Here is a 27,745-nt window from a genome sequence, read left to right on the forward strand (position 1 = left end):
GTCGCGGTTGTCGTTCATGCAGATTTGAAAAAAGGAAAAGAAAAAAAAAAGGAAGAAAAGAGACACGGTGCCGTGAAATTGAAAAGGGAGAGAAAGAGATAGAGAGAGAAAAAATGGCGGAAAGCGCGGCGAGCCCGGGTACCGTGCAGGTGGCCGCGAATAGCCCGCAGCAACAGCAGCAACAGTCGCAACAACAGCAACAAACGCAACAGAATCAACAACCGCCGGATATAAGCAGCTCGCAGCTGGCGTCTCCACCGATCACGGGCACAGGTACGAATAGGAAACGATCGAGATCATCCGGTAGGGATTATATTTAAGATATATGGGCATCTCTAATTAGATTCGCTTTTCTTCGATTGAAACTTTTACTAAAGCTTTTGTTGAAGCTTTTACCGTTCAGTTTTTTCGATTATCGATCGGTATAATCCTCGTTTTTCGCATCCTTCTTTTATTATTCTCTCTCTCTTTTGTTTTACTATGCATTTTTCAATTGCGTCGTGCAATCGGAGTATCATACCGATCGACGTTCATTTTTTTAATCGGATAAATAATGCGAAAAATCTCTAGTGTAATATGCCGATTTAAATGCTTATTCTTGTCGTATGGAAATATGATCGAGAAAGAAGGAGAGGCGATTTTTGGCAAATTTAACGAACGCAGCGAGTCAAAGATTGTAACCTCATCTCAACTTGACCTTGGTCGATTTTTTTTTTCATATAGATGCAAACTTTATTGCTCGTTGAATTCGTCCTGATATGTGCGCGATAAAAATGGATCGATAAAAAAAAAATCTATATACTCTCTCTGTGAAACTACTTTGATATGGAAAAAACTGTTTATCATCTCGATGGTTGTTGGATCGTAAAAAAAGAAATGGAAAGAAAAAGAAGTTCAAAAGAAGTTTCTCTTCCTCGCTATCGCAAGTGTCAAGATCGTATTTTAATGGTATTAAACACTTATTATGATGTATAAGCGAAAGTTTGGGATACTCTCGACATAACGATATCTGTATCGAGGGACCATTACGTGGCGCATAGCCAGCTGAAACGGATCAATGTCGGATGCGTAATGTTTCCCAGGGAATTCCTGCGATATCGCGTCACGTTTTAATTAACGAAATTAATTCCGATCTGGTCGAATGATCGCGGAGTAATTGATTCCACTGGAGTGGGGGTGGGCAGGGGAGGGTTGAGGCAGTTTCTCGATTCGGTTACATAAAATTTCAAATGGAAGAAATTCAATTTCGCAAATTCGCAATTAATTATGCTCGGAAATTGCACGATCATAAGGTGTTGTTTAACCGACGGATATATAGATTTTTGTTGCCATCATTTGTCGCAATCATTTTTGAAAAATTGAAAAAATGATACAAATGTTGCTCAAATGTGCTGCGCGGAATTCTCATTGTTAAACAAATAAGAAGAAAAGGAAAAGATACTTTGGAAAGATATATGAGAGATATATACTCTTAACTGGTAGCGTAGTAAGTAATCAAATTTAAATTAATTGGGTAAAAATACATTAAATTATATAAATTAAAATAATATTCATTATCATATACATATGTATATGTTCATAAATATTAATTATTAATTTAGAAGATAATTATGTATATTAAACGATTAACTTATTATATTTTTATATTTCTTATTTTTATATCGTGTAAAATTAACATAATCAAAATGTTTCTCTTTAAACGATAGCGAATCCATTAATTAAATAAATAATATAACTTACTCAATTCTTTATATTTTAATGCAAATCACGAGTAGAGCAGTTTTCGCAGAATCCACTACAGCAACTACTTATCACAAATCAAAGCTTCAAATTTCGAAAACGAAAAAAAATTTCTCTCTAATTAGTCAGCCTCTAATTCTTCCTAACAATTTCACGACAGAGACCTCTCATTCGACGAATAAGAAAAAAAAGGAAAAAACGGCACGAATCTGCTCTTATTCTCAATTCCTGTCCGAAATCGACCACAAGGGTCCATGTGTAAATACTTACGTATAAATCAAAGCGACGAGAAGGGTGGAAACGGTTGTTCGCGTCGTTCGCGTAATGAAGGGCCATTACTCGTCGCGAGTTTGTACACACGAGAGGGCCGATATGCCGCCGCTTTTCGTGCACGCTTCTCATCCCACGGCGGGTATACAGAGAAAGGGGAAGAAGGAGCGGTGCACGGAGGAGGGAAGGAGAGAGCGCGAGAGTCGCGTTAGCGGATCTGTCGGTCGAGTAACGGAACGCTTTCGAGTACCGCTAGCACCGGCTCTGACGCGGTTACCGGACACCGTTACCTCGGTTGATCCGCGAGTATACCCACCACGTGCTGTCTCACCGTTCTCTTTGAAGCACGCGGCGCGCTCGACTGGAAGGGAAACGGTTTGCGCCGCGAATTCGTCGAACCGTGGAAAAATTGCGATCCCCAAGGCGCGTACACCGAGGAGGATGCGAGATGGATTTATGCGAGGGTTACCGTGTTGACTGTTTCTTCTTGCAATACGTGTATACGTGCACGCGTAGCGACTTCTTATCCCGCGAACCGGCCAGTTCCGTTTACATTAGCGCTTGATTCATTGTTACGGGTTGTGGGTAACCGTCGTTGTATCGCGTAGTATCGCGGCCGATGCGTGGCTCGGTTTTTACGCTTTGCGTTTACATCGGGCAACGGTGAATCGAGGAAGAATTATGGGGAGAATATTCAGGGGAAATTTCCGTTTTCGGAAATTTAAATTCGAATTTATATCGTTGCTTTTTTCTTTTTTTAATCCAAATCAGAATTACGAATTTCATCTTCGAAGAAGGATGCACTGTTATTTATTTCATAGAAAAGGATAAGTTAGGAAGTAGTGTACCAGATTAGAATTCGAGATTAATATCTTATTCTATCGACAGAGGCCAAGAATATAATTCTATTTCGTAAAACGAAATATATGATTAAAGAAAATATTATTTTTCGAAAAAGTGTGCTACTAAAAGTGGACGAATGTTGCACATATTGTCAATTTAATTTTTTGTTTAACCTGGCAGCATTCATCAGCATAGAAAAGCGTCGTATTAATTCTCTCTAACCAATCTTAAATCCACGGGATTATAAATAATCAAGCATTGTTTATCCGCCAGTCGACCCAATCGCTGACACGAAATATTACTTAACAGTACTCTCTGGTAGCGCTTTGACGGTCCTATGTTATCGTAATACACCGCTCTTTCCACGGCTCACACATCGAAACCCGGGTTTGGGAAGATAATGGAACCGGTTGGGTGCTAGAACCACAGTTAACCGATTCTTCAGCCGCTTGTTATTACGATATTATCCGAGCCGTGCATTCAAGCTTTCGCGCGTTAAAAGCGCCGTTTTAATCGCCTTCCACCGACTAACAGCTTGTCGTCATGCACGCGTATTACGCGTAACGGAAAAAAGGAAGCCTTGGAGTGCGCAGTTGTTGGCGCGAGGGCGCTCATCTCTCGGCTACTTGCACGTTTCTCGCGTCGGGTCTAGAGGTTAGGAGGCCAGACGGTTCGCGGACTCCATGTCCGGTATCATGAGAAACTTTACGAGCCAATATTTGTCGTAATATTCGCCGTTCGTTAACCATTCATGGGCGTACAGGGGCGTATCGCTCGTAATATTTGCTCAACGCCGAATCCACGCGAGCAAGCCTTGTTAGTGGTTTGTACCGTTGTATTAACGACCTACCGCTCGTTGATTTTTACAAGCGCGCATTCCATCCTTGTGCGCCATTCGTTACGGCTTTCGAGGATTCGAGTCATACACGTAATATCAATTTTTTTGTAGTTTTAATTATTTTCCTTTTATCATTCCTCGTGATATATGTATTATTTTTTTATTCGTTTCTGAAGGAAAACAACGAGGAGGGAAAAATTTTTCCGGAGGCGTTTCCCTGAAAAATATTATTTTTTTCTTTCTTTTCAAATTCGAACGCGGAATTATTTTCATCCGTTGTTTCGCAAGTTGGATATTTACTATTTCTTTCTTTCTTTCTTTCTGGGATCGGGAATGTTTTATTTTTCGTTGCCGGTCATCGAGTCACGGGATCAGCGATTTCGTTGCTTGTTGGTCAATGCTCGAATATCGGAATAATAATCAATTCTCGTGAAATTAATCCGAAATGTCTCGCGTTTAATTATCACAGATTGGTTGTCGGTTATGTAAGAAAGGCGATTTCGTTTCAGGTAATGAATCATTTCACCTGGATTGACGTAGGTTAAGGTTTCTCCTGTGTTTTCCACAGCTTTATCTTTATTATGCGCTGCTTTCTACATCGCTGGCCTACCTGTAAATGCATCAAATCGCCAAACACATCTCTCTGATCTACGGGTTACGAGGTCAGGCATTTTGCTATTTATCGCATGTGTTCCGTATATACTATTGATATACGATAATCGGGCAGTTGGCGTTTGTACGTTTCTTTTTTTGTAAGGGATTCTGTTTTTAGGAATCGTGTCTAGGGAGAAAGATATTTTAAATAATTTATATCAATTCGACGTTTAATTATAAAGCTATATTAATGGCCCATTGCATGTGAAATGATTGATTGTATAATCGTTTGAATTTATTTGGAGTAAGTGGAAAGAAAATAACGTAGTAATAAATATTATTAACTCTGAAATGATGCTTAGGAAACTCGATTTTTAATTTGAATGTTTTTCGATAAAACTATAAGTTAGTACTGAAAAATGAATCATATTGTCTGCGATAAATTGGTGAATAAATTTCACATTAACATAATTATTTATACATTTCACACTATGTTTTAAATATTCCCGATGCCAAAAGAAAGGGAAATATTTGATTCTGTTGTTTTCAAGCATTAAAATCCCTGCGGTTCCAAAGGTCGAATTAACATCAATTTGTATAATTTAGCGCGATTAACGCTCAGTCGATAAATAGTCCCGAGGATTGTTTCAAAATGCAGAGACGAAGATGGATTTTACAAAGATTCACTTATTTTTATCATGCAAAAAAGAATTTTTTGCGGGATGAAGATACTGTGTAAATAAAATACCAAAGGGAAAGAATTTCTTTTGAACAGAATGCGCAAAAATAATATAAATAATAGAAATAAATTTATATCATCAATTTATTCAATTTTACAATGATTAATTCTTTTTTATACACATAGTGTTTATATATATAATCAGTTTTCAAAAGGAAATTACACGTATTTTGAAAGATCTGATTTTAATGAAAATTTTCGTATATTCAGAATATAATGGATCATATTATTTTTTGTTCTTCAAATTTTTATCATTTTACACGTTTTGCACTACTTCAATTGGATTATAATGGATTAATAGAATGTTAAATTTTAATATTTTGCTTTATCTTGCATTATATTTAAAAAACAAATATGATACCAAAACTTTAGATTTTGCCTGGAAATGATTAATAAAATTGGTTTATATATAACCAATATATTATGATTTACATATTCAATGTTTCGTATAAAATATTTATTAATTATCGTCCATTTTAATAACACAATTTATTAGTTAAATTCGCTTATGGTGCACGAATTTTTGCGACTCGGTGTTAAAATTAAAATCAGAATCTAGATTAAATTTTTTCATTCAAGAATATTTACTTTATTGAATTTTATTGAATCGCGTCACGAGTTGTGATTCAACGTCACGAGGCGAGGAATTAAATATTCATGGAACAGAGTTTTATATTTTTAAAATAGAAAAAACCGAATTGCCATACTGATTGATGTCGTCGATTCGAGATTACATTACGATTACATCACGCACTCATTATTTCTGGTGCACATTCCCGGCTTAAGGAAGACTGGAAAACAACGTATCCATCGTATTAATCACACAAGTACATCTGCCGAGGGTCTGAGGGTTACGAGGTCAGGCACTTTGCCATTAACTGCTTGTATCCGCACACGTAACGAACGTACGTTATCCACACGTGTGAATGTGCATTCTTCATCGATGTTTCGTTTATCGTTTCCTGACATCTCTTATACACGGCGTTACAATATCACATGATAAAAGTTAATAACACCGCGCACATCCGACCGTGTGAATTTTTGTAGGAAGCCCCCCTCCCCGATCGAATCCCCTTTCTTTCGTCGATTCAATTAATTTCAGACAGATCCACCACAGATCCATCAACTACACTCGCTTCACGAAGGATAAATTATCTTTGTTGAAACGATGCAATTAGTATCTTCCAAGATATACTCCCTCCACGGAAATAAGTTGGGGGATAATCGATTAAAAAGTCCGGTGGATGATGAAACGGTATGCATTTTAATTTGTGGTGATATTATTCATAATCCCTGAAATTTCTCGTCGATCAATCAAAGAGTTTAAGTTACATTTTCGTAGTATATTCGTTTTTATTTATTCTTTTTAACCGATCGAAATTTAAGCTTCGATTCGTGTTGGACGAAAAGTAATAAAGCTTGAAACTTGGACGACGAGGAAACATTTATGCCACCACTTTATTTCAAGGGTTGCTGCGCATTTCCTTCGGGACACATCAAACGAGCTAGCAAGTAGCGCACGTCAAGCGATTCGAGCCTAGTTTGGTAAATAGACGTAAACGGATGGGAAGATACCGAGGGGGGGAGAGGAAATTCTGACGAGAGTGCACTTTCGTGTATCGTGTGTCTGTTTACAATTCGGTTTACAATTCAATCGAGATATGCATTCCCTTTTCTTCCTAACGCGTATCTCTCCCAAGAGCGGTTTAATCGCGTTTAATGCGAATTTTTTCGACATTCCCTGAGAATTTTTCTCCGCTTCAAAGAAAAATATGACTCATCACATTCCCCTTTTACGTATTAACAAATGTTTCCCGCGCGTTATTGACGTTATTGAAAAAGGATGCTTAAAAAAAATAATAATCGTCGAATTTTGCCGCGACACTTTCGCGTAAGAAATAACGCGTTCGAAATAACAACGATGGAACAAGAGTTTCTTCCGATGCGTGTGCAATTCACACTGCCGCCAATTTAACTCCCTGCTACTACGAGCGTCGGGCTTTGCGCACGAGATTCGTCTCGTTAACGAGCTTACACAGTGCTATGTAGGGTAAAAGTGCGTCCGACAGGGAAGCCCCGCTTCGAAGTACGACCGTGGCACGGTTTGGCCTCCCGTAGCGCGCTTAAAACCGACTGATACCTTGCATTCTAGCTATATGATGAAATTCCTCGTGACGACGTCACTACTTCCTTCCCTTTTTCCATCGAGCATTCTTATTCCCTTCCCCCCTCGTTTATAGAACGGCTGAAAGCTTTTTTATACATATATATATATGCGCCATACACAGAAATGCCGTGCCTCCTCCGTTGAATGACGGAGGAATATTGAGAATAAACGTACCGAATAACCGAGCAAAGGGCACTCGAGCGCCGCCATTATGGTACCGATATCCACTCGGTTTATACGGTTATCGATGCTTGCCGATTAATCGTTTCATTTGCTCTGATGTAATTTGGCAGTTCGTGTTCGCTTAATACAGAGATATAAAGCAGGAGGAGGTAAGATTTAGGATGAAGGATGCTGTAATTCGAAGCTATCTTCCTTGAAGGATTGATGGAGTAGATATTACTCGTTCGATTATTTCGAGCAAAAAATAATCGTGGTGCGTCTTTCTTCGAACGGGAGACTAATTTTATTTGAAATTTCTATATATATATTTATTTAAATGATATCGAATCGTTCACGTAATTTTGGAATTTTTCAATTCCGCTCGAAGCGTTATTCGTGCAGTTACTCGATTGAGGAAATCTCCATTGGAATATCTGCGATATATAGCTGTCGAGTGTGCGGTGTCTCGAGTGGTCGGACACCTCGATCGTACGGCACTGGCCTCGCTCACCCCTCTCCCCCAGGTTTTCAGAGTTGGAAGACCGCTCCCACCGGATCGTTCGTCCTTTTTCCCTCTCGCATGCCGGTTATCCTCGTTCTCGCGCATCGTATACACGTATTACGTGGCGCGGCAGTAGGCCAAGAGTTCGATGGCCTGCAGCCTTGCAAGGCCGGCCGCGCGCCATGCTACCGAATACCACGTCAGATGACGCTGCCAACGCTGCCATCATCGTGGGGCCAATCTTATGACGCCGACCGGCGTGCGGAGAGAACGGCACGTTGTATCGACCGGGCGCGTTGATAACTCGCGTGAAGTTATCGTCGATGCTCAACTTTACCGACTAAGCCGCGTCTCGTCGGAGTGGCGCCATAGTCAACAGCCCTGTTTCGACGTTCTATTGGTGGATACGGGAATTCCCGTAATTCGAATATGATTTTTGAATTTCGCGGGCCCACGTTTTACGAGATTCACGTATTATAATCTTTTCTCGATTCTTCTTTGCATTTCTTTGGTAAATTGGAGTAAGATAGAGAGTTTGAAAACGGAGTTTGCGGAAACGTTTTTAATTTGTAGGTATGAGTTTTCTTCGGATTGAGATACGATAATAAATAATTAATTTAAAATAATTAATGTTAGGTGAGGGATGTATCATGGAATGTAAATTTAAGAGAGGTTGAAAAAAGTGGTGACAATGTTCCATTGGAACAAGCGTAATGTGTACGGTTACGCGGTTAGAAGATAGTTACGCCTTTGGTATATCGTAAACTAACTATTGTGACTTTCCCTCGATCGTTTACTCGGAGTATAAAACGCCTTATACGCTCAAGGACTCCCGAGTGGTTAACGATCCGAGACCTATTTTCCATTGGCTTATAAATCAGGGCAAAGTCCGATTAAACTCGTATCGAGCACGCCTATTTTGAGTTTAACGATTTTTATTAGAAGCGTAACGGATTGTCCGCATTTAGCTTCTTTTCAATTCCATTTTCCTGAATGATAAATTTTTCCGGCTCAAAGCTGACGCAGGTTACCGTGCATTCAATCGATTAGATAGATGATTATTCAATAAAGCAAAGAACTCTGGGAGAACTCCGAGTCAAAAAAGTTCGTTTACTCGATATTCTCTTCCTTTATATCGTTAATACGAACGAAACTCATCTCCCTATCTCCATTCATGCAAATTTTCGAATTTTGAAATTTCATACGCGATGAAGTATAAACGATACACCACTTTTCTCATCCTAATCGCTCATCTCAAAATATTTCATTCCTTCTCAAAAACTTCGCAAAAATTAAACTAACGTTGAAACTTTGATTAAATTTAAAATTTCGGCCGCAAATTCTAAAATAAAAATAAAATATCTCTAAAATTAAATTACTATGATTCAAATCGTCATGGATCACTTAAAAGATATCCAACAAAAAAGAAGATAAAATTAGATGGAACTTACGCGATACACGATAATAGAACCGAAAAACTTTTTAAAAAAAGTAAAATATTTCGAGATCCGCTCTTAAAAATCGATCCGTTATTAAAAAAAAAGGAAGAAAAAAAACGTAAAATTCTCGGTGCTCCAGTTATCCCGACAAACCTTGCTCAAACAATCGACCTGCTACCATCCCACTCGGTAAAAAAAAAAAAAAGGAAGAAACGGTAGGAAATCCTGTACAACGGATCTCGAGAGAGAAAGAGATGTTCATCGAGAGATGGTCTCTCCGTGGCCGATTCCGGTGAATCGTTGGAGCGGGATTGTTGGCTCTCGCGGCGTACCGAAGCGAAACGGGCGAGCGACGGTTGCAAGACGAAACTTCCGATTGCGACAGCCTATTGCCGACAACAATCGCTCCTTACGTTAGGAGCCGTGCACGGCCTCTCGGCCAGAGGCGAACAAACGGCAAAGAAACGAGAAGGCCTCGGCGATGCACGTTGATAGTTGCATGACGGTGCCTTTTAAAAAACTTCGTTTCACATCAACCGAGACGGGAACGCCGGCTCCACGGCACCGTGGAGGCACTCTCGGAGGCCTCCACCACGAGTACCGCGCTGCCTCTTTCTTGTAAAAGACCGAGCTTCCGTTTTGTTCTTTGCCCGCGGTAACAAGGGGGCTGGGAGGGGGAAGGGTTGTAAATGAGCGCGTAATAATAGCTCGAAGCTGTGTTTGCGACGTGCGACCAAGTCTTTTCTTCGCACGAACGGGAACGGCAATGAAAGGAACATTTCGACGGGAAAACGTACGCGTTCGATGGGAACGATCGGTGCGGTATGCAAATAATATCTGTGGCGATTAGGCGTTTTTCTTTTTTCTTTTCTTCCCTCCCAGATTCGGGTTAACCCGGTTACCCCGAGACGATTTCTTTCTTCCTCTCTCCCTCCCAGGATCGGACGATTTTGAATCTGTTTTCTGTGGGATTTACGAAGCGCGTTTAAGAATTGTCGTGAATGAAAAGAAGAGTCAAGTATCCATTTCCTCGTTACAGAATTGTTTTTTTAATGATTAGAAATTGTGTCTGTCTGACGATTTTATTTTTCACTTGATGATCACCGCTTTCAAAGAATTGTAATCTTTGTATCTTTCGATGTCTTACGAGTTACATTTACGAAATTTTTTAAAACGTTTTAACTTTTTTAAAATCTTTTTGAGAAGTTAGAAAGTTTACTGCGTCTACAAAAGATTTTGAAGAACTTGTAGCCGGAATCGTGAAGATAATAAAGTTTGCTTTTTATTACTTTTTCGCTTGAATTTGTAATTAAGAAAATTAAAAAAATACATTTTGTAGATTTATATCGTAGATTATATACATGTTGAAAATTTCGTCGAAATCGAAAACATAGCTACGAGCTATAATTAATTAAAATCAGCAGTTTTTCTGAACTTTCGTAATAAATTTTCACATTTTTAATTTGGTATACGAACCGATTTGAAAACTGACATAAACTTATAAAATCTTATATATTTTTCGAATATAGACTCAAATAAAAAACTTATAAAAAATAATCTTCGCTATTTTTTGTTCGTGACTTTAATCAGTTGCAATTTTTTCGAAAATTTTTCAAACTAATCCTTCTAACTTCTCAAAAAAATTCAAATTGTTTGGTCCAATTTTTAAAGTTATTCCATTTTAATTGATAAACTTATATTTTTGTCTTTGCTTGATATGATATATATTCAAAAGTTAATTGTTTTTGGCTACGTTATAAAGCTCTATTATAAACTGTTATTATTTAAATAATAAAAATCACAACCTGCTTTTTTTTGATTTGATTTATAAATATAAATTAAATATCGATATAATATACAGAACATTTTCATCTTGACGATCTTTTGTATAAAATTGAAAATCGAATTGGAAGATGTAGCAGGATCAAAAACATGCCTGATGAATTCGCTCGATGGAATTTCTAAGCAGATGATGATAAAGAAAGTAAAAGATATTTTGAATTTGTAAATTTAAAAAATTTATTTTCTTGATCACGTCTCGTTGATATTCATTTTCCCCATTAGGTTCAAAAGTTGGAATTTTTCTTAGCGTCGAATAACAAGAAGCTGATAATCATAATAAACGACTGGGAAAGGTGCAATTGTCGGAATAAAAAATTACTGTTTACCATAATGTGTTAAATAAATCATAATAAGATTCGCTGGCTCGTTAACTTGCAAGCCCGAATAAACTCCTGAACGTATTTCTGAACGAAAATTAAAAACGCAAAAATTGCGATTAAGCTAATCAAAATTAAATTTTTGCCGCTGCTCAAAAGCTTGTATTCAATCTTTCTTTTTAATGTCATATACACTAATAATCTAATCTTTATCTTTCCTCTTTTCTTATTTTTCAGGTAAGTTTTCTTGCCCTCCCCTCGCCCCGATTTCCAAGAAGGTGTTCACACAACAACACTTTTCTCCGGTGAGTACTTTCACGGAATCAACGAAAATAACACCGATACATCTCGTTAAAGTTTCCCTCCCCTTGGCGGAGTCGTCGACGCTTTGCATCCTATCCGCACGGATAAAAATGTATAATTCAGGGGAGCGGATAAACAGCGGTGTTACAAGTGATCGAAGTCACCTGGCAGTCCGGTCACGAATTTATTTCACAACTATGTAACTTTCCTAACGCTTGGAACAGAGTAGCAAAACGCGAAGGATTGCGATCCCGGGATTTATTTGGAATCCAAACATGCGTACAATGATGGCTGTCGTCGCGTTGTTGTAACAATGTCTTCGTTAAGTTGGAACGGAGCACGGTGTGCATTTTCTTTCACTCCTAGGAGGCCTAGGAGAAATTTAACCCGAGGTTTATTTGGAATTTCCATTTTTCCATTTCGAAAATATAAACATAGCGAAATAAAAGGGAAACTTTGGATCGAATTTATGTAAGATAGAAAATAAATAATAAATTCACGTCCACGCATTATATATATCTATATATATATGTGTATATATATATATAATGATACAACATCGTAAAAAGCTTGAAAAGAAGTGTCGATTACCTGTAAAACGGCTTCGATAAAAGGAAAAAAAGAAAAAAAGAAAAAGAAATAAATAAAAAGATACGTGATGCAAACGTGTGTGCCGCGGGTTACGAAATCCGAGTGTAAAGTCCAGCTTTACACATGGCGAGAAAGGAAGAGGAAAATGGCCAGATAACAAGAAAACACATAATGACAAAATCTTTCTTGAAACGTGACTGAAAAGCCATTTTCATCATGGGAACGAGAAAGAGAGAGAGAGGGAAGGGAAAAAAATCAAAAATAGAAAGAACAATAATGGAGTCGAAGAAGGAGGAAAACTTGAAATTTCGCATCGAGTCGCGTTCGACGACGCGTATTGCATGCGAGCGCACGCACGGCGTGCAACCAATGCGAGCTATACTCTCACTGTCCTCGGGGACGTTGCTCGAGGACGAGGATAAATTTTCCTCTTCGCGCCGGTATCAATGATTTCCCTTCCACGGCTCGAGAAGCCGGTGGTCTTTGCGCTCGCGAGCGTTCACAGGTCCGTGTTCGCGAATCATTAAACCATTACATAATACATCTCTCGAATTATTATCCCGCTTATTTTCTGCGGGCACCGTTTAAGCCGCGGCCGGTCTGCGGTGGCCGATTCAAACGATCCAGTTGGGCAAATTCATTAAGGGATTAATTCAGAGACTTTTTTGCTACGCTTGGCTTCCTTTTTTCCCCCTCTCAAACGAAATATTTCATCGCGGTTTTTAAGCACGAAGTTGTTTCGTTAGTGCGACTTCTTCGAAGGGAAATTTTGAATTATGTTAAATTCATCAAGCGATTCGATGAAAGGAAAAATGTTCGATCGAGTTTAATTAATTTTTCTTGGATCAACCAATGGAACGTCGCGTGTAACGCGTTCGTGCCATTCTACCAGAGTAATTCCCTCTTGGATCTCTCTCTCTCTATATTCGAAGAGGTTGTTTGTATTCGGAAATTGGAACCGGGGAATGAAAAAGATTCCCCTGTTTCAATTACTTATTTGTTTATTCAGTTTTTTTCTATTCCTCTTCATTCGCGTCTTGCGAAAAGAAGAATTAAAAAAATCGAGAAATTAAAATTCAAAAATTATCACCACTTCTTCACTTCATCCTATCATCTTTTCAAACGATTTCCAAATTTTATAAACCGTACTTGAATACGTGTATAATATATACTCGAAATTAGGACGCGCTATTTAGATTAACGTCCAATTACTTGGAATAATAGAATATTAACGAGGTGTAAAATATCGAGATATCGGAACGAAATTAATCTGAGACGCGTATTGTCGAGCGTCTTGCGAAAATACACGTGTATCGTCCGCGTATATACATAAATAATCATAATTTCGATTTTATGGCGGGTAGTTGCGCGCAGCCGCGCTACGAAGCGAATGGAGCGCGCGCAAATCAAAAGGCATTACGTCGTCAATTGTAACTTATGCTAAATTGGCAGCATCGGTTTGATGGTTTACACGCTCGAGGCGCCGCCCGCGGGCATAAAAGCAACGCGCGGAGAAAGATCGGGGAACGATAAAATGCAAGCACGCCGTATTAAAAGGTTTGCGCAACGCAATCGGTGATCGTGCCATATAAGGCTTGCAAAAAAAAATCTCGTCTCTGTGTTAGATCGTGAAAAAAAAAAAACAAAAAAAGAAAAAAGAAGGAACGAGTGTTCACGAATCGAAGAGATGTACCGGTTTGTTTGCATCTATTTTTTCCTTCTTCTTCTTATTCGTCTCATAATCGCTTCGAGTGAAAACGAATTAAATAACACGGAATATTGAAAATAGATTTCTTTTTGTCGCCTTTGTTCGAAGAATGAGAATCACTCGTGAACCCGGGATCAACATTTCTCAAAAATTGGATTGGAGTAGTATTCATATACAAATTTTTTCTTTTTAAATGCACTTGTCTCGGCGCAAGTTTCTTTCAATACACATTTTTTTTTAATTCTTGTAAAATATCACGAAGAATGGATAATACGCTACAATGTTGCGTATTATGAATATGTATATTGATAGAAATAAATATTCCACTGATGAAACAGGAATATATTAAAGTGCAGAAAAATCCATCCGCCATTCAAATCTCGTAATAAAAAATTCTCACAATAATTCAAATCTATTCAACTTCAATTCCCACGATATTTTCCAAACGGCGAAACTAAGAGACAGCTGAATAATGTATCAGCTGATATAACGGAACTGGCGAAAAAAAAAAACACTTCATATCTATTTATGGAACAACACAGCTCTCCGGCGGTGACTAATACGTGGACGAGTTGCAAGTTTGCGAATAGCTCAATTAGATCGTTCTACATTGTGCGGCCGGTTGTCTATACGCATCGCGAACATTACACTTCGGTTGACGCGAACTCTTGATGCATAGCAGAGACCTCGCCGTTTGCAACAGGTTCTTTTCTTCGGCAAAAAATCGACGGAAAAAAAATATATATATATATATATATACACAAGATGCAATCGCGCATTATAAGCTAAATTTTACGCAACGAGGACAACTGTGATGTGATGTGATGTGTGATCCGCATAATTAGGTTTCACGTGTTGCACCGTTGCAACGTTGTAAAAAAAAAAAAAGAAAAAAGTTAATTCGAGAAAGGTGGCGTATTATCATAAATCGTTATCATTGCGAAATGTGCGCAGATAGGGGCAAGTTCGCGATGTCGTAAAAATCACGTAAAAAAAAAAAAAAAAAAAAGGAACGATTCCAAATTAATCGAGAAGATTGATTTCAACCGAAATCACGATGATGCGTATTTATATTTTATAAATTTGTACGCGTCCAAGCGAAGCTGCTATTAATAAGTTTATGAATAAATATCTAAAAGGCGAGCAAATATTACATCTAACTTGGAAAGTTAGCATACGTTACATAATCAGATGTACATATTCTGAAACAAAGGATGGAACAACAAGTTTGTCGATCGAAGTTCACCTGAACGCTTAAAATTTTTATTGCAAATAAGTCCCATATACATATATTTGAAAGATCTCTCCTATTTATGTATTGATACGTTATCGATTATTATCGATATCTTATCGACAAGTTGTATCGATAATCGTTAGTACCGCCTCTCGAGGACTCGAGCGGGGATGGGAGATGAAGGAAAAGGACTTCGTGTAAAATCGCGTATTCCATTCTCATTCCGCCCATCGGTGGACTTGGCCCGTCAAAAGAATATCGATTCGCTCGAGTTTAACGGCAAACAGAGTTCTAATGCTCGTATTCGGTGTATCAAGGAACGGCTGAGAGTTTCCAGCCCCCGGAATGTCGGCCGGGACAATCGATACACTCGAATTCGGTAACAAACCCGGTATGTTTGAATTCGATATCGAGCAGAATCGATTCATTCAAATTCAAAGTAAACAAATTCGTTCGCAGAGCTGATGCACTTAAAGCTTGACGAGTGAAGATCGATGAACGGATCGAGGAACAAACCGGACAATTGTTCGCTCGATTTGTTTCGAAAATCGGATCAAACTATATATATATGTATATGTATATATCCATTTTCAAATTTCTCGAAAAATATTTTTATTAATGATTATCGAGCTAATTATTAATTTGTTTTATTCTTCCTTATTCTTTAAATAGATATGACATGATCAGATGTTCGCGGAATATGATATAGAAAATGTAATTACTATTCGAAGGATAATCTAATCAAGATCTATCTGATAATATAATATAATGAAATTTGGAATCTTAAATTTGGAATAATAAATGAAACGATAATGAGATTTATCTGCATGTCATGTTATTCTAGATAAAAGTTGCAAACTGAAATAGACTTTATCTATACTTTACAATTACCACGTCAAATCGATAATATAAAAAGTTGTTTATGTCCAAAAATTTGTATATATTGTCACAAAAATCTCAATAATTTTTTTTTCAATATATATATAAAATCCTGTTGGATTATACGAAAATTTTTCTCAATTCTATTCTTCTCACCTCGAATACGAGTATGTAATAAACACGGATTACAAATCCGAAATCGACATTTCAAAAGCCTTGCTTCGAGAACATCAGCCGTCGAGAAGAAAAATTACAACGTTCGAAATAAGAATGGAGTAATCGATTCGCATAGTATATATTCACCCGCGGGTCCGCCAATGGCGGTCTTAACGCCGGTGAAGGTGCGAAGGGAGAAAACCATCTGTCAAGTTAGTCGTCGCTTTCCCCGCCTGCGGCACCCGAATCGTTTCCGGGCCCGGGCCCACAACCTCGTCGCCCCCTTTTCTTCTTCTTCTTCTTCTTTTTCTTTTTCTTCGTTTTCCCCCCTCCCTCCTTCTCCTTCGCTTTTTTTCGCTCCATGCTGCTCGCTTTGGCCGGTTGCCGAACAAGAGCCGATACGAGTCCACGTCGGTCGTTGCGCAACTCGCAAAAACTCGCAGCATCTTACCCTCGCGCGTTCGTGAGGGCAAGTTTATGGAAGAGCAAAGTTGATTCTTATTGAGAATCTGTTGAACTAATTTTATGAGAATGATTTAATGAGAAATTAATTTTTGTAAATGAAGTTGAAGAAGAATATTTAGGTAAATATGTTATACCTGCTCTTCTTTTTTTAAAGAATTGATATTGGATGGAAATTTATTAAGTTTATTGTCTTTATTGGATATTGTATCGAAGATTGTACTCTACTACTATTGATATTATAGTAAGATTTTTATCTACGATTAAGTACTCTCTGTAATGTATTTTCACCAAGTTTGCCTTTCTCGAAACGAACTGGTGAACCACGAAAAAGAGCCACGTTACGTGAGGATAGTTACGTAATAGTTAATACGTTTTATTCGGCAATACGAGCGCGTAACCGACCCGATTATATGATAATTGCACGTTGCCCGATTGCCCTTCGATAGATAGCCGAATTGCAATTACGCGAAAATAATGTCTTGACGAATTGCACGAATTATGCCACGATGTTTTGATCTCGTCTCTATCATCGACCGAACGAAATCGACCGTGTATTCGATTGATGAACGACAATTTTTTTGCTCATCTGGTCCATAAAAAAAAAAAGGAAAAAGAAACTCCGAAAAAACCAGCGAAAGAATCACGATTCAACGGCGGAGAGGAAATTCGAGAAAACCTTTCTAGCTCTAGATATCTTCAACCCCAGTCCATCCTCGTGTCCCGAAACCACCCTTAAATGGAACGAGCCGCGCGCTTTTCGCTTTATAAACCGCCTTCATCGCGGCGGAAATTTGCGTTTCAGCGGGGCTTGAAAGCGTATAAAACAGAGGAACGTGGACGAGGGAAGGGCAACAGTCGAATTCTCTGACTCTGGTGCAGGTCGCGTGCATATATCGAGTGGGCGACGTTTTAGAATCGGCGACGATCCTCCCCGGCGAGGAGACCAGAAGCGGCGACAGAGCAAGATAGGAACGGGTGAAAGAGGAGTGGACGAGAGAGGGATGGGCAGAGGGTGGGAGGAAAAGGGAGAGAAAGAGAGAGACCCAGATTTCATTTTCGTTGATGAGCTTGGCACCGGTCCAACTCGGACTAAATATATACTCCCTTTCTCTTCCTCTCTTTCCATCTCTTGCTTCACTCCTCCCCGTCCCGCCCCTGCTGTACTGCACCTTTTCTTTCTCATTTTTACCGGGCTATCGCCTATATGCAACCAGGAAACTGTGCATCCAAACGAATCGCGTGCTAAATTGTAATTTAATATTAATTTCACGTCAAATTTACGAGATTATTGTTATTATTCGTTCGGTGGCGCGTGCAGACAAATTCTGCCGAATCTCGGATTCATAAAAGGCCAGAAATCGTCGAAATTCTCTAGAAAGGAAGGAGGGTAAAGAGATGATACTGAGACGGAAGATCGGGGATACCATAAATCGAACGAGAAAGACGGAAAAGAAGGATAAGGTAAGCAGGAAAACTTTGCAAAAAACAAAGAAAGAAAAAGAAAAGAAAGAAATATGACAAGGGAAAGTCGAAAGATCGGAGGCTGGTGAGAAGCAAGAATTGACCAGGCCTCGAAGAGAGCGAGGAGCCAAGGCCTGGGATCGAACCCGCGTTCGTCGCAACTTAATTTACGACCGTGGTTACTGTAAATTTCACCTCGCGCCTCGTAACAGTGCCGAAACGGCGCAATGAACCCGCTTGTTCACGAGAAAGCTGCCTACGACAATGTCTCGATTCATTTCGCAGGAACAGGTACCGAAGCTTACGAATGGCAATGAATTTCAGAGCGATGAGAAGACTTTATGATTCCTTGTGAACAGATGAAAAATCTCGTGAATTTAATTAAACGAACGGACAAATCGAATTTCGATAAACAATAATTAATAATAATTGATGAATGAAAAAATGATAATAAAATTTTGCCTGATTATTATTTCAGTTTGAAATATTTCGTGAAATCACAAAACATATATATATATATATATACATTATGATAATAAGCGAAAAGTAATAATGCGTTGTCAAAAACTTTTGGTTCCAAAAAACTCGCGATGAAGTCACCGGATTAATACATAATACTTTCACGAGTAAGCCGATCACGAGATCCTGTTTCTACCCTGCAAACAATCCGAATCTCTTCGAGCGTACGTATCGATTATTGGTTCGTACGAAATACATTTTTATCTATCTCCTCTTCTCGTGCGTCTCTTCTCTTTAAAGAGAGCCAAGTAAAAATTTCTCTCAAAATCGATACGCGAAACCATTCCACGAACCACGTTATTCAAAGTTATTCGAATTCTTCTTCATTCGAGAAAATAGTTCGAAGACGCAGCTGTTTCAAAAAAATTGGATTTGTCGCGTACGCGTATCGATTGTCATCCTTCGAAGCTTCCTTCGTAATAAAATTTTCGACGAGAGGACGTCCTCGTCCCTCGCTACAAGAATCGTGGAACGACAGCGACCGATTGCACGATCTTTCGCCGAGCAATTCCAACGAGGAGAGCTGCTCGTTTTCGGGTGACGACAGGAATTTCAATGGGCATAGTCATATATCGGCGGGTGACGCGGCTAACGGTACATCCCTGCACGCTTTCAATGGTCTACCAACCTACCTACCTACCTACCTACGTACCTATATATCGCTCATTCTCATAGCGCCTAGGCCCGCATCGATCGCGTCCATATGCATAACGCGTACATACATATATACGCGTATATATACCTATCGATCGCTTCGTTTCGTTGCTCTGTCTCGCTCCGACACGTGTCCCTTCGCGTCTATCCGTCCTTTTCCGCGCTCCGCCGGTTGCACATCGCCAGGCATGCTCTCTCTCACGAACACGAGAAAAGACGGAAAGTGCACTCTCCTCTTCTCTCCTCCCCCAACGGTCCAAGCCTTTGGCAACGTGAGACTTCTTCGCTCCTCTCGATCATACTTTCGCCTCTCCTCTCTTTCCCTTTCTATTAATTTTTCGTCATTTTTTCCTTACCTATTCTCCTTCTCAAAAGTTTTCTTTTCCTTTCTTCCCTCCCAAAGCGATTCTGCTTTGACTACACTCTTGGCTGATTAACTTGTAACGAGCGAGGAATTACGAGACGTGAAACGAAGAGAGGAGAAAGAGAGAGAAAGAGCCTGTTCCGTCTTTGTCGAAGTTGGGAGATCCAACGTCGAAAAGCTTCGGAAGCTACTATAATTGTTCTCAGGGATTTTTCTTTCCTTTCTTCTTTTTTTTTTTTTTTCTTTCGAGTCGATCGTGTCGCGGCTTCGGCTATGTTTTAGTTGATTGAAAGGGGGGCGTTGCTCTTTGTGCGACCGAGCCGTTTCCTTCCAGCCATTTTTCGATGACAGTTTGCTGCTCCTTTTCGCCTATGCTCTTTTACATTCGGATCCATCATCTGTAAGTCTGTTGTACACAGATCGTGGGACCTATAAAGATTCAAAGCTATCTTCTCGAATAAATAATTTATTACGAAATTTCTCAAATCTTTCTGGTCTTTAATCATTTCTTTTTTTTTATTTTTTTCCGTAATTCTCATCTCCTCTCTTCTTTCCAGAGAGTGAAACGGACCTCCTCGAAGTGATAATTTCTGATCTTCCATTTGCTTAATTGATCCTACGACGGGTGCACGTATCCATTAGTCGACTGATTGGTTTTCTGTGGACAGTGAGGAACGTTGGAGCCGCGGGTCATTGACAGTGACCGCGTGTGAATAACTGTAATCCGTCGTTTCACCGCGCACCGGGTAGAACCGGTAAACAGGCACACGCGTCAGGGTCTCCGACCAAATTCGTTCGTTTCCACGATAGCTCTAGGCCGGCTATCTCTACATAGGAGCGATAGAGAGAAAGAATTAAGCAATCTCTTCACGCAAACACACACACAAACGCGCGCACGCGCATACACAGCCGGAAGTGTGGAACTTTCTAACCGATTTATATAAGTCGAATCAGACGTTATCATTACTGATAATCGGCACTTCACGACACAACCGATCAACCGTGGATTTTTTAGTTATTCAATCTATCTATTAGATAGCGCCCTGCTACGATTCTCTCTCGCGTATCGCCCTCATATCATCTCATAAATTTCGGATTATCTGCCGATGAATCGATAATAAACCGCTTCAATGAACCGCTTTCAATTTTTCTCGCAAGGGAATAACCTTTGCATTTCGATATCCGATAATTCGAACGGCGAATAATTATCCTGCTCGCGTAGTTTCTTAAGTATTTTTATATACAAAGTGAAAACGATTAAATTATCCACCGTTGAAAGAATATTATCGAAATATTAGCGAAATTTTACAAGTAATCGGTAAACCTGTAAGTAGGTTAAAGAAAATATTCCAACTTTCGGGAAACGTAAATTCGCGTTCTCGAAAAAAAACAATATCGGGGGAAAAGAACGAAATCCTGCTATTCCATTACATACACACGTGTTGCAGACACGTTTCCTCCTTTCGAACGATACACACATCAGAATAGTATGCGCGCAATAGATCGTGGAGAGGAGAGGTTCGAGGGCACAATAAACGCATCCCCTCCTCCGTTTTCCGCGTGGCGGAAAACCTTTCGTTGTTATTGAAAAAAATCATACGTCGAAAAACGATACGTCGTTTCCAGAGGCGCGATGACTCGATGATTCGAGGATATCTTCTTTTTTTTCTCCCCCTCCCCGCCCTCACTTCCTCGAATTTTTTTCTCACTCATTCATCTCGATCGTAACCTTACTCGGTAGTCTCTTTTGCCTTCGCAATAATAGGAATCCTCTTCACGATCCAGAATCGGATCGAGTCGTCTTCCCACGTACCTGTACCACCCGAAATTTTAGTATAATGCGCTAAACGACAATGAGATCGACAGAAGGATGGGAGAGGATCTAACGGTACGATATCGAGTGTCGATCCTGTTCAAGGTGATCGAACAAACTGTTATTCGATTCTAATTTTCATAGCACGGGATTGTACGTATAGAATTGGTAGAAAGGTAGCGGTATATTTGGAATATTGCATTTTAGATTAGGATGAATAAAAAAATTAGTGTACAGATTTGAGAACAAATGGAACGACGTGGAAGGGAAACTAATATTTTGATTATTATTATTAAAAAATATGAATAGTTGGAGAAAAATGACTGGAAGCAAAGAATTTTATCGGGATATTGATAATTTAATTTGTTAATTTGGATAATACTGTATTTTAAAGTTGAAATCTTCTTTCAAAAAATTGTAAAACTAAAAGGTAAATATTTATTAAAACTAGTTATTCCTTGAAATACGATGTAATGAAATACGAAAACACAATGAAATAAGAAATTATAATATTAGATAAATATTGTTTTTCACTTCTCGGTCAAAATTTATTCTCCATTACGACATAATCAACTAGTTCGTCAAAATCTTCATTAAATACAGCTTACAGTTAATTATTTTGTTTGTAAGTTGGTTAATCGATATCTCCTTATCATTTACTAATCTGAATAACATAAGTTTAGAAATGTTCTATATTCAAATTATTTTGAATTATCGTCATTTTCAGTGTTCTAAATTAGCATTGAAACAAAAAATTTCGTGTTACATTTATTCTCGGAATAATTTTGTAAAATTCATACGATACCGTGAAAATTAAGATGCAAATGAGTAGATTAAATGATTTACTTTAACGTTTGAACTACATATTTACTATGATTTTAACTGGTTGAATATTTGCTGAAAAATTTTTGACATTTCCTCTACAAATTAAAATATTAAAGTTTCAATTTTTACACAAATCCCATTAATTAAAAGGTCATTCACTCTTGCTCTTTACGATATTATAAATTAGATAACGTTAGTAGGTTTTTAGATATTCTAAATGTGCCTTGTTTTAATTCTCTCGATAGAGAATTATAAATCTACTCTAAAGTATTAACAATAATTAACAATAAAAGAATTTACAGTTATTTATCTGTTTATCGTCTATTGTCTATCATTTACAATTATAGTGCATTAACAGATACTCGTAAGAGAATAATTGTGAAATAATTGTAGAAAATTAACACTAAAGATATAACTCTACATATTTTAAATATATACATAGAACAAAACACATTTAAACGTTCGGCTCGAATAGATTTGAATGAAAGATTTTTATGAAACAAAAATCCATAATTTTTTTCAATCCTTTTATCAAATCTACACTCTGTAAATTGAATTGTTGCCAGAGATATTGTTAGTATTTTTTTCGTCGTTATCATTTCTTTTTTTTATTTTTTGATTTATCTATAATGTTTTATTCTTGCATACTTTTTATCTTAATTATTTTCAGTAATTATTTTTACACAACTTTTAACTTTTACATGTTATTTCACTATTTCACTATTTCTATAATTTACTTACATTTAAGAGTATTACAACGTAACACGATACCAAGTATTTATAGTTAAATATACCTCCCTTCCTTTATTTTCTTTAAGAAACTTTATTCAAAAAAAAAAATCACATTTACTTCCTAGTGTCACTCAATAAAATTATCACATGCAGGAAAACAGACGAACGTCAAACCGGGAATAAAGAAAATCAGAATATACGTAAATAAATTAATGGAAGCGCGTTTCTTAACCACGATAAGAAATAAAGAAGTAAAATATGCTTTTAAAACGTCGAGTCTAGGTGGGACAGAGAGTGCAGGGTCAAAGGAAGAGAGTCAAGGAGTAAAACGTAAAACGCGAAGTATAAGAGGCAGGGGTAAAAGAGACTTAAAAGAACTAAAAAAAGTTCGTAAGAAATAAAGTGCAAGTGGAGAATATATAGACATCAGAGTTTCGTTCGATGTTACGATTCATATATATATATATATATTTATATATATATATATAATTTATATATAATTTATATATTTATATATTTATATATATATATATATATATATATATATATATATATATATAAAAACTTACTTTTAAATTGGACGCTCTTTTACAAAATTTCATACATATAAAATACATGTTACAATTTTACAAGACATCCCAGATCCAATATTTATCTCTTATACTCTACGATTCTTTTAATTTACACAACTTAATCGACTGGAATAACTTTGGTTTCTCTTGAATCTTCCGGTATGATTCACAGCGTTTAAGCAACAGTCATTTTATCGCTTATGAAGTTACGGCGCTAGCGCGCACGCACCAGAAACGGGAAACGTAACGTACGAGCAATAGAATTTCGTCGCCATCTTCGAGGAAAAGTTAAAGTCGTTCGTTTTAAGTCGTTCGAGCGATCCATCGAGGCGATAATGACCGTGAAGGACAATGAAGAAACGTAATATCTATGAAACTGAACGTTGTCACGGCTACTTTCTATTATTGCAAACTTCCACGACGCGATCGTGCAACATCTCTACGCCTTTGCTTCTCTGCTACAGATGTCACATGATATGCCTCGGAACTCCTCCTCCCTCCCCCTCCCCCCTGGTCCGAAATAACGTTGAATTTATAGCGGTACTGTCCATCACGTGTACAGTGTGTTCGGAGAGATACAGTGTTGTTTATTGCAACTGGGTGTATTTATATTTTTGGATAAAAACATTTTTATAGGGATGAGGCTGCGGCCGGAAATTCGAGAACGGTTACGTTTATACGTTATATTGTTATCGATTTTGCTCTTTTTCGAACTGTGTTCGTTTCAAAAAACTCACGGTGAGTGGGATGAGTAGGGGTGAGTAGGGAGGGGGGATAAATAATTGATGATTCCCTTTGGGAAATTCGATGGAATATTTTTAAAATAAAATAAAATAAAACAAAAAAAAAATAAATAAAATAAAACGCAACAGTCTAGATTGGATTTTGTTTTTCAAAAAAGATGAAATATGAAATGGAATTTTATCGTATTTTATCCGTATAATTGTTACTGTTTAAAAAAAAAAACAGGTTTTATCGTTTAAATTAACACAAAATAGAACCACTTCCGATTATCTGTAAAGATACTAATTTATTCCGAGCAAATGAACGACTCTACGTGTCCATTGCGCAGTAAAATCGACGGAAAAGCTGAGGAAACCCGCAACTAACTCTTACACACAGTCCTTTCCCTACTCTGCTTCGCCCTTATCGATATTTAACGCACACCCCATTTATCAATACTCGACACGCGACAACAACGGAGAGGCGCAACAAATCCATCGAATCCATCGAAAAGAGCCTTCGAGAAGATTCGAGAAAAAAGGAGAGAAGGGGGAAGAAAGAAAAACCGCTAGAAAAAAAGAAAAAGGAAACGCACACATAGAATGAACCAACCAAGATCCTGTTTTTCCCCGCTTCCTTTTATCTCGCCCGTTTCAGTATTCACGAAGGCACCTTGCGAATCTTTCATCGCCTGAACGAGCTGCACGAAGGAACAGGTACCGTTCCGCGTTATGTTCGACGGGCGTAAAAGAAACGGCCGGTTCGCCACTTCTTTGCATTCTCGTCGGCCCGGTTCCGCGTTCGCGAGTTAATTCAGATCGTGGGGCCGAACAACGGCCGGCCCTCTTTGTATTCGACGCAGCCTCTGCACTCCTGATTAGCGTTAACGGTGCTGGCCACACGGGATGGGTATATACACCTTACCTCGCGTACGATTGCGAGGTACGCAACGCCTATCTCAGGCGTCATCCCTTGCCGATCGATCCTTGGCCGAAGATCGATCGACGGAGTGCGTGCGCCGCCCTCCGAGGAAAACAACGATTCGCCAAATTCCTGGAGAATTTAAATTGGAACAGTCTACTGGGTCGAGGGACGAAGGGAAGGGAAGGGAGGGAAGTTGTCGCTTGCTTCGTCGTACTTGGGATTCGCCTAGGGTGCTAAGTAAATGTCGATGGGATGAAAAGTGGAGTTCGAAGCCGTGTGGAAAAATTTAATTTTGCTAGGTTTGGTATCTTAGACGGACAATTTAAATTAGAATCGTTTGTAGTTGCTTGAAAGTTGTTGCTTTACGATCAGCTTGTTTTACCAGGGTAATAGGACGTGATGGGAGAAACAATGCTTTCGCATGGATGTGGATCATTTTTCCTTCGATTAAACTTGTTCGTACGATGGAATGGCATTAGAGGGACTTTGGTCGAGGAGTGTGAATGCATGGGCTTAGGCTAACGTGGGAGGAAACGTTATAATTGCGTCGGTGATGATGTAGAGAGGGAGAAAGAGAGAGAGAGAGAGAAAAGGGTGAAACGCTGTCTACCATTCTATGATTGCATTTACAGCGGGCCGTAGGACATTTGCATTTGCGGCTAGAAGCCTTGGGCTCTTCTACTTTCTACCGTCATTTTTCAGCTCTTTTTCTTCCGTATTAAAGAGTCAATGTCTTGACAAAAAAAGGAGAGAGAGAAGAAGAGAGGCGAGAGGGAGAGAGGAAGAAGAAAGAAAGAGAGAAGGAAAGAAAGAAGCGTTTATATCTCGTCCGAAGTTAACTTCGTGGTAAATTATAATTCTGGAAAAGTATGACCGAGGTATGTCCTCGTTGCACGCTACGCCAAGCAATTTTATTCGTTCCCTCTTTTTTCCCCGCACCTCCCTTCCCCCGTCCTCCTGTCTGCCATTTTCTAGAGGGGCGAACTTGTATAATATTCAAGCTGGAACTTTTCTATTTATCGTACATTCGTCCATCGTAATTGAGGCTGCCTTTTCGTCCCGATCGAACTTCTGAAGAGGAACTTCTTGCATCGTAGCCGAGTAATTTGCGAATCGAGAAGAAATTTCATTCTCTCATCGGCCCTCGATACCAATGGAAACTTTGTGAAAATTCAATTTTCCCGCGAAGATCGCGCGGAATTCTTATTTAAGGAAACACGATAAAGATCCCTTTAAATCTTTTTTATTGGACGAGAGTTTAACGCGTCCCCGCCCCCTTGGAGGAAAAGCGTGATACCAATCGATCTTATTTAAGTCTGAAAGTTTTATCGGTTTCAATGCGAAACAAATAATGGTAACGAAGAAGTGAGGGTGAGTGACCTATCCTAACGTGACCCTGTTTCGCTTTCCTTTTCTCTCAATGCATCGATCTCTGGCCGAGCCTCTTCATGGTTTCCTGTTTCTTTCCACCCTTTTTCAACGAGTTTCTCCTTTCACGCGCGAGCTTCCCTTCCTTTAACTTCGTTCGTTTCCCGCGAATGGGCGAATTTTGTTTCGTTTTCTTTCTTTCCTTTTTTCTTTTTTTGTTTTCCCTTTCCTTTCGTTTCGCTCGAAATTTCCCCAGTCCTCCACTCCACATTGAAAAATCCAGTCTTCCTCTTCTTTTATTAATATCAATGTTTCACCGGGTCTGCTACCATTTCGGGGGATGAGGGGATCCTTCCCCCCGTGATGGAAAATGGCGCGCTCCTTTGCGATGAATCGTTGATTTCGTCCGACGAGTTTAAGTTTAAGCGAATGAATTTTAATGTAAACCGGAGGGAAAGTTTTTATTTTGACGGATGACGGTGACGCTTTTAGGTGAGATTTAACGACATCGTGGTAAATCGAGGATACTTTTCAACCGCAAAAAAATCGAAAATCCCGTTAAATGGAAGATAGGATATTACGCGTAATAATAAAATTCGTTGTTAAATTTAAAAAGGATTTAAAAAAGAAATTTTAATCGTTGCCGCTCGTTTCCAATTTTTCATTGATAATGTAAAATATAAAATATCTCGTCATTCGTGAATAACGTCCCACGTTAAACTACTTACACGTCTCAGTTTCCTTTTTTTTTATTTTTCCGTTCTTCGACACGCGCATCCCCCTGTACAAGTTTCCATACTCGTATATTTCTTTTCGATTTGATCTGATATCGCTTCACTTGTTTCCCTTTAAACATGCATCCTATCTCTAAAGCTTTTTCCGTGCTCGAGGATATACATACATATATATAAGAAGAATTTTTTACAGGATAAGCTGCAAAATTCCTTAACCGATAATCCTTCCCTTTTCCTTTTATTAACGACAGTGAAGAAGATAAAAAA

General features: G+C 38.6%; 1 protein-coding gene across 7 annotated transcripts in view; it reads left to right on the forward strand.

Moving 5' to 3' along the window:
* The window catches only part of LOC108003569 (probable nuclear hormone receptor HR3), a 120,367-nt gene that overhangs the window by 18,933 nt on the left and 73,689 nt on the right, over nt 1-27,745 (forward strand). For 4 of the 7 annotated variants that reach the window (XR_009830413.1, XM_062076860.1, XM_062076865.1 and 1 more), the window contains exon 1: nt 44-303. The exons of 1 other annotated variant lie outside the window; for it this stretch is intronic. Coding sequence is in view for 5 of the 6 variants with exons in the window: in XM_062076860.1 (XP_061932844.1) it covers nt 114-303 (190 nt within the window). In the remaining variant the exon portion in view is untranslated. Of the gene's footprint in view, nt 1-43; nt 304-27,745 lie in introns of those variants that run through there. 2 more of the 7 variants (XM_062076866.1, XM_062076895.1) reach the window with 1 other exon arrangement.

This window comes from Apis cerana, linkage group LG1 (genome assembly GCF_029169275.1).
Source record: "Apis cerana isolate GH-2021 linkage group LG1, AcerK_1.0, whole genome shotgun sequence".
In the NCBI taxonomy this organism is placed as follows: Eukaryota; Metazoa; Arthropoda; class Insecta; order Hymenoptera; family Apidae; genus Apis; species Apis cerana.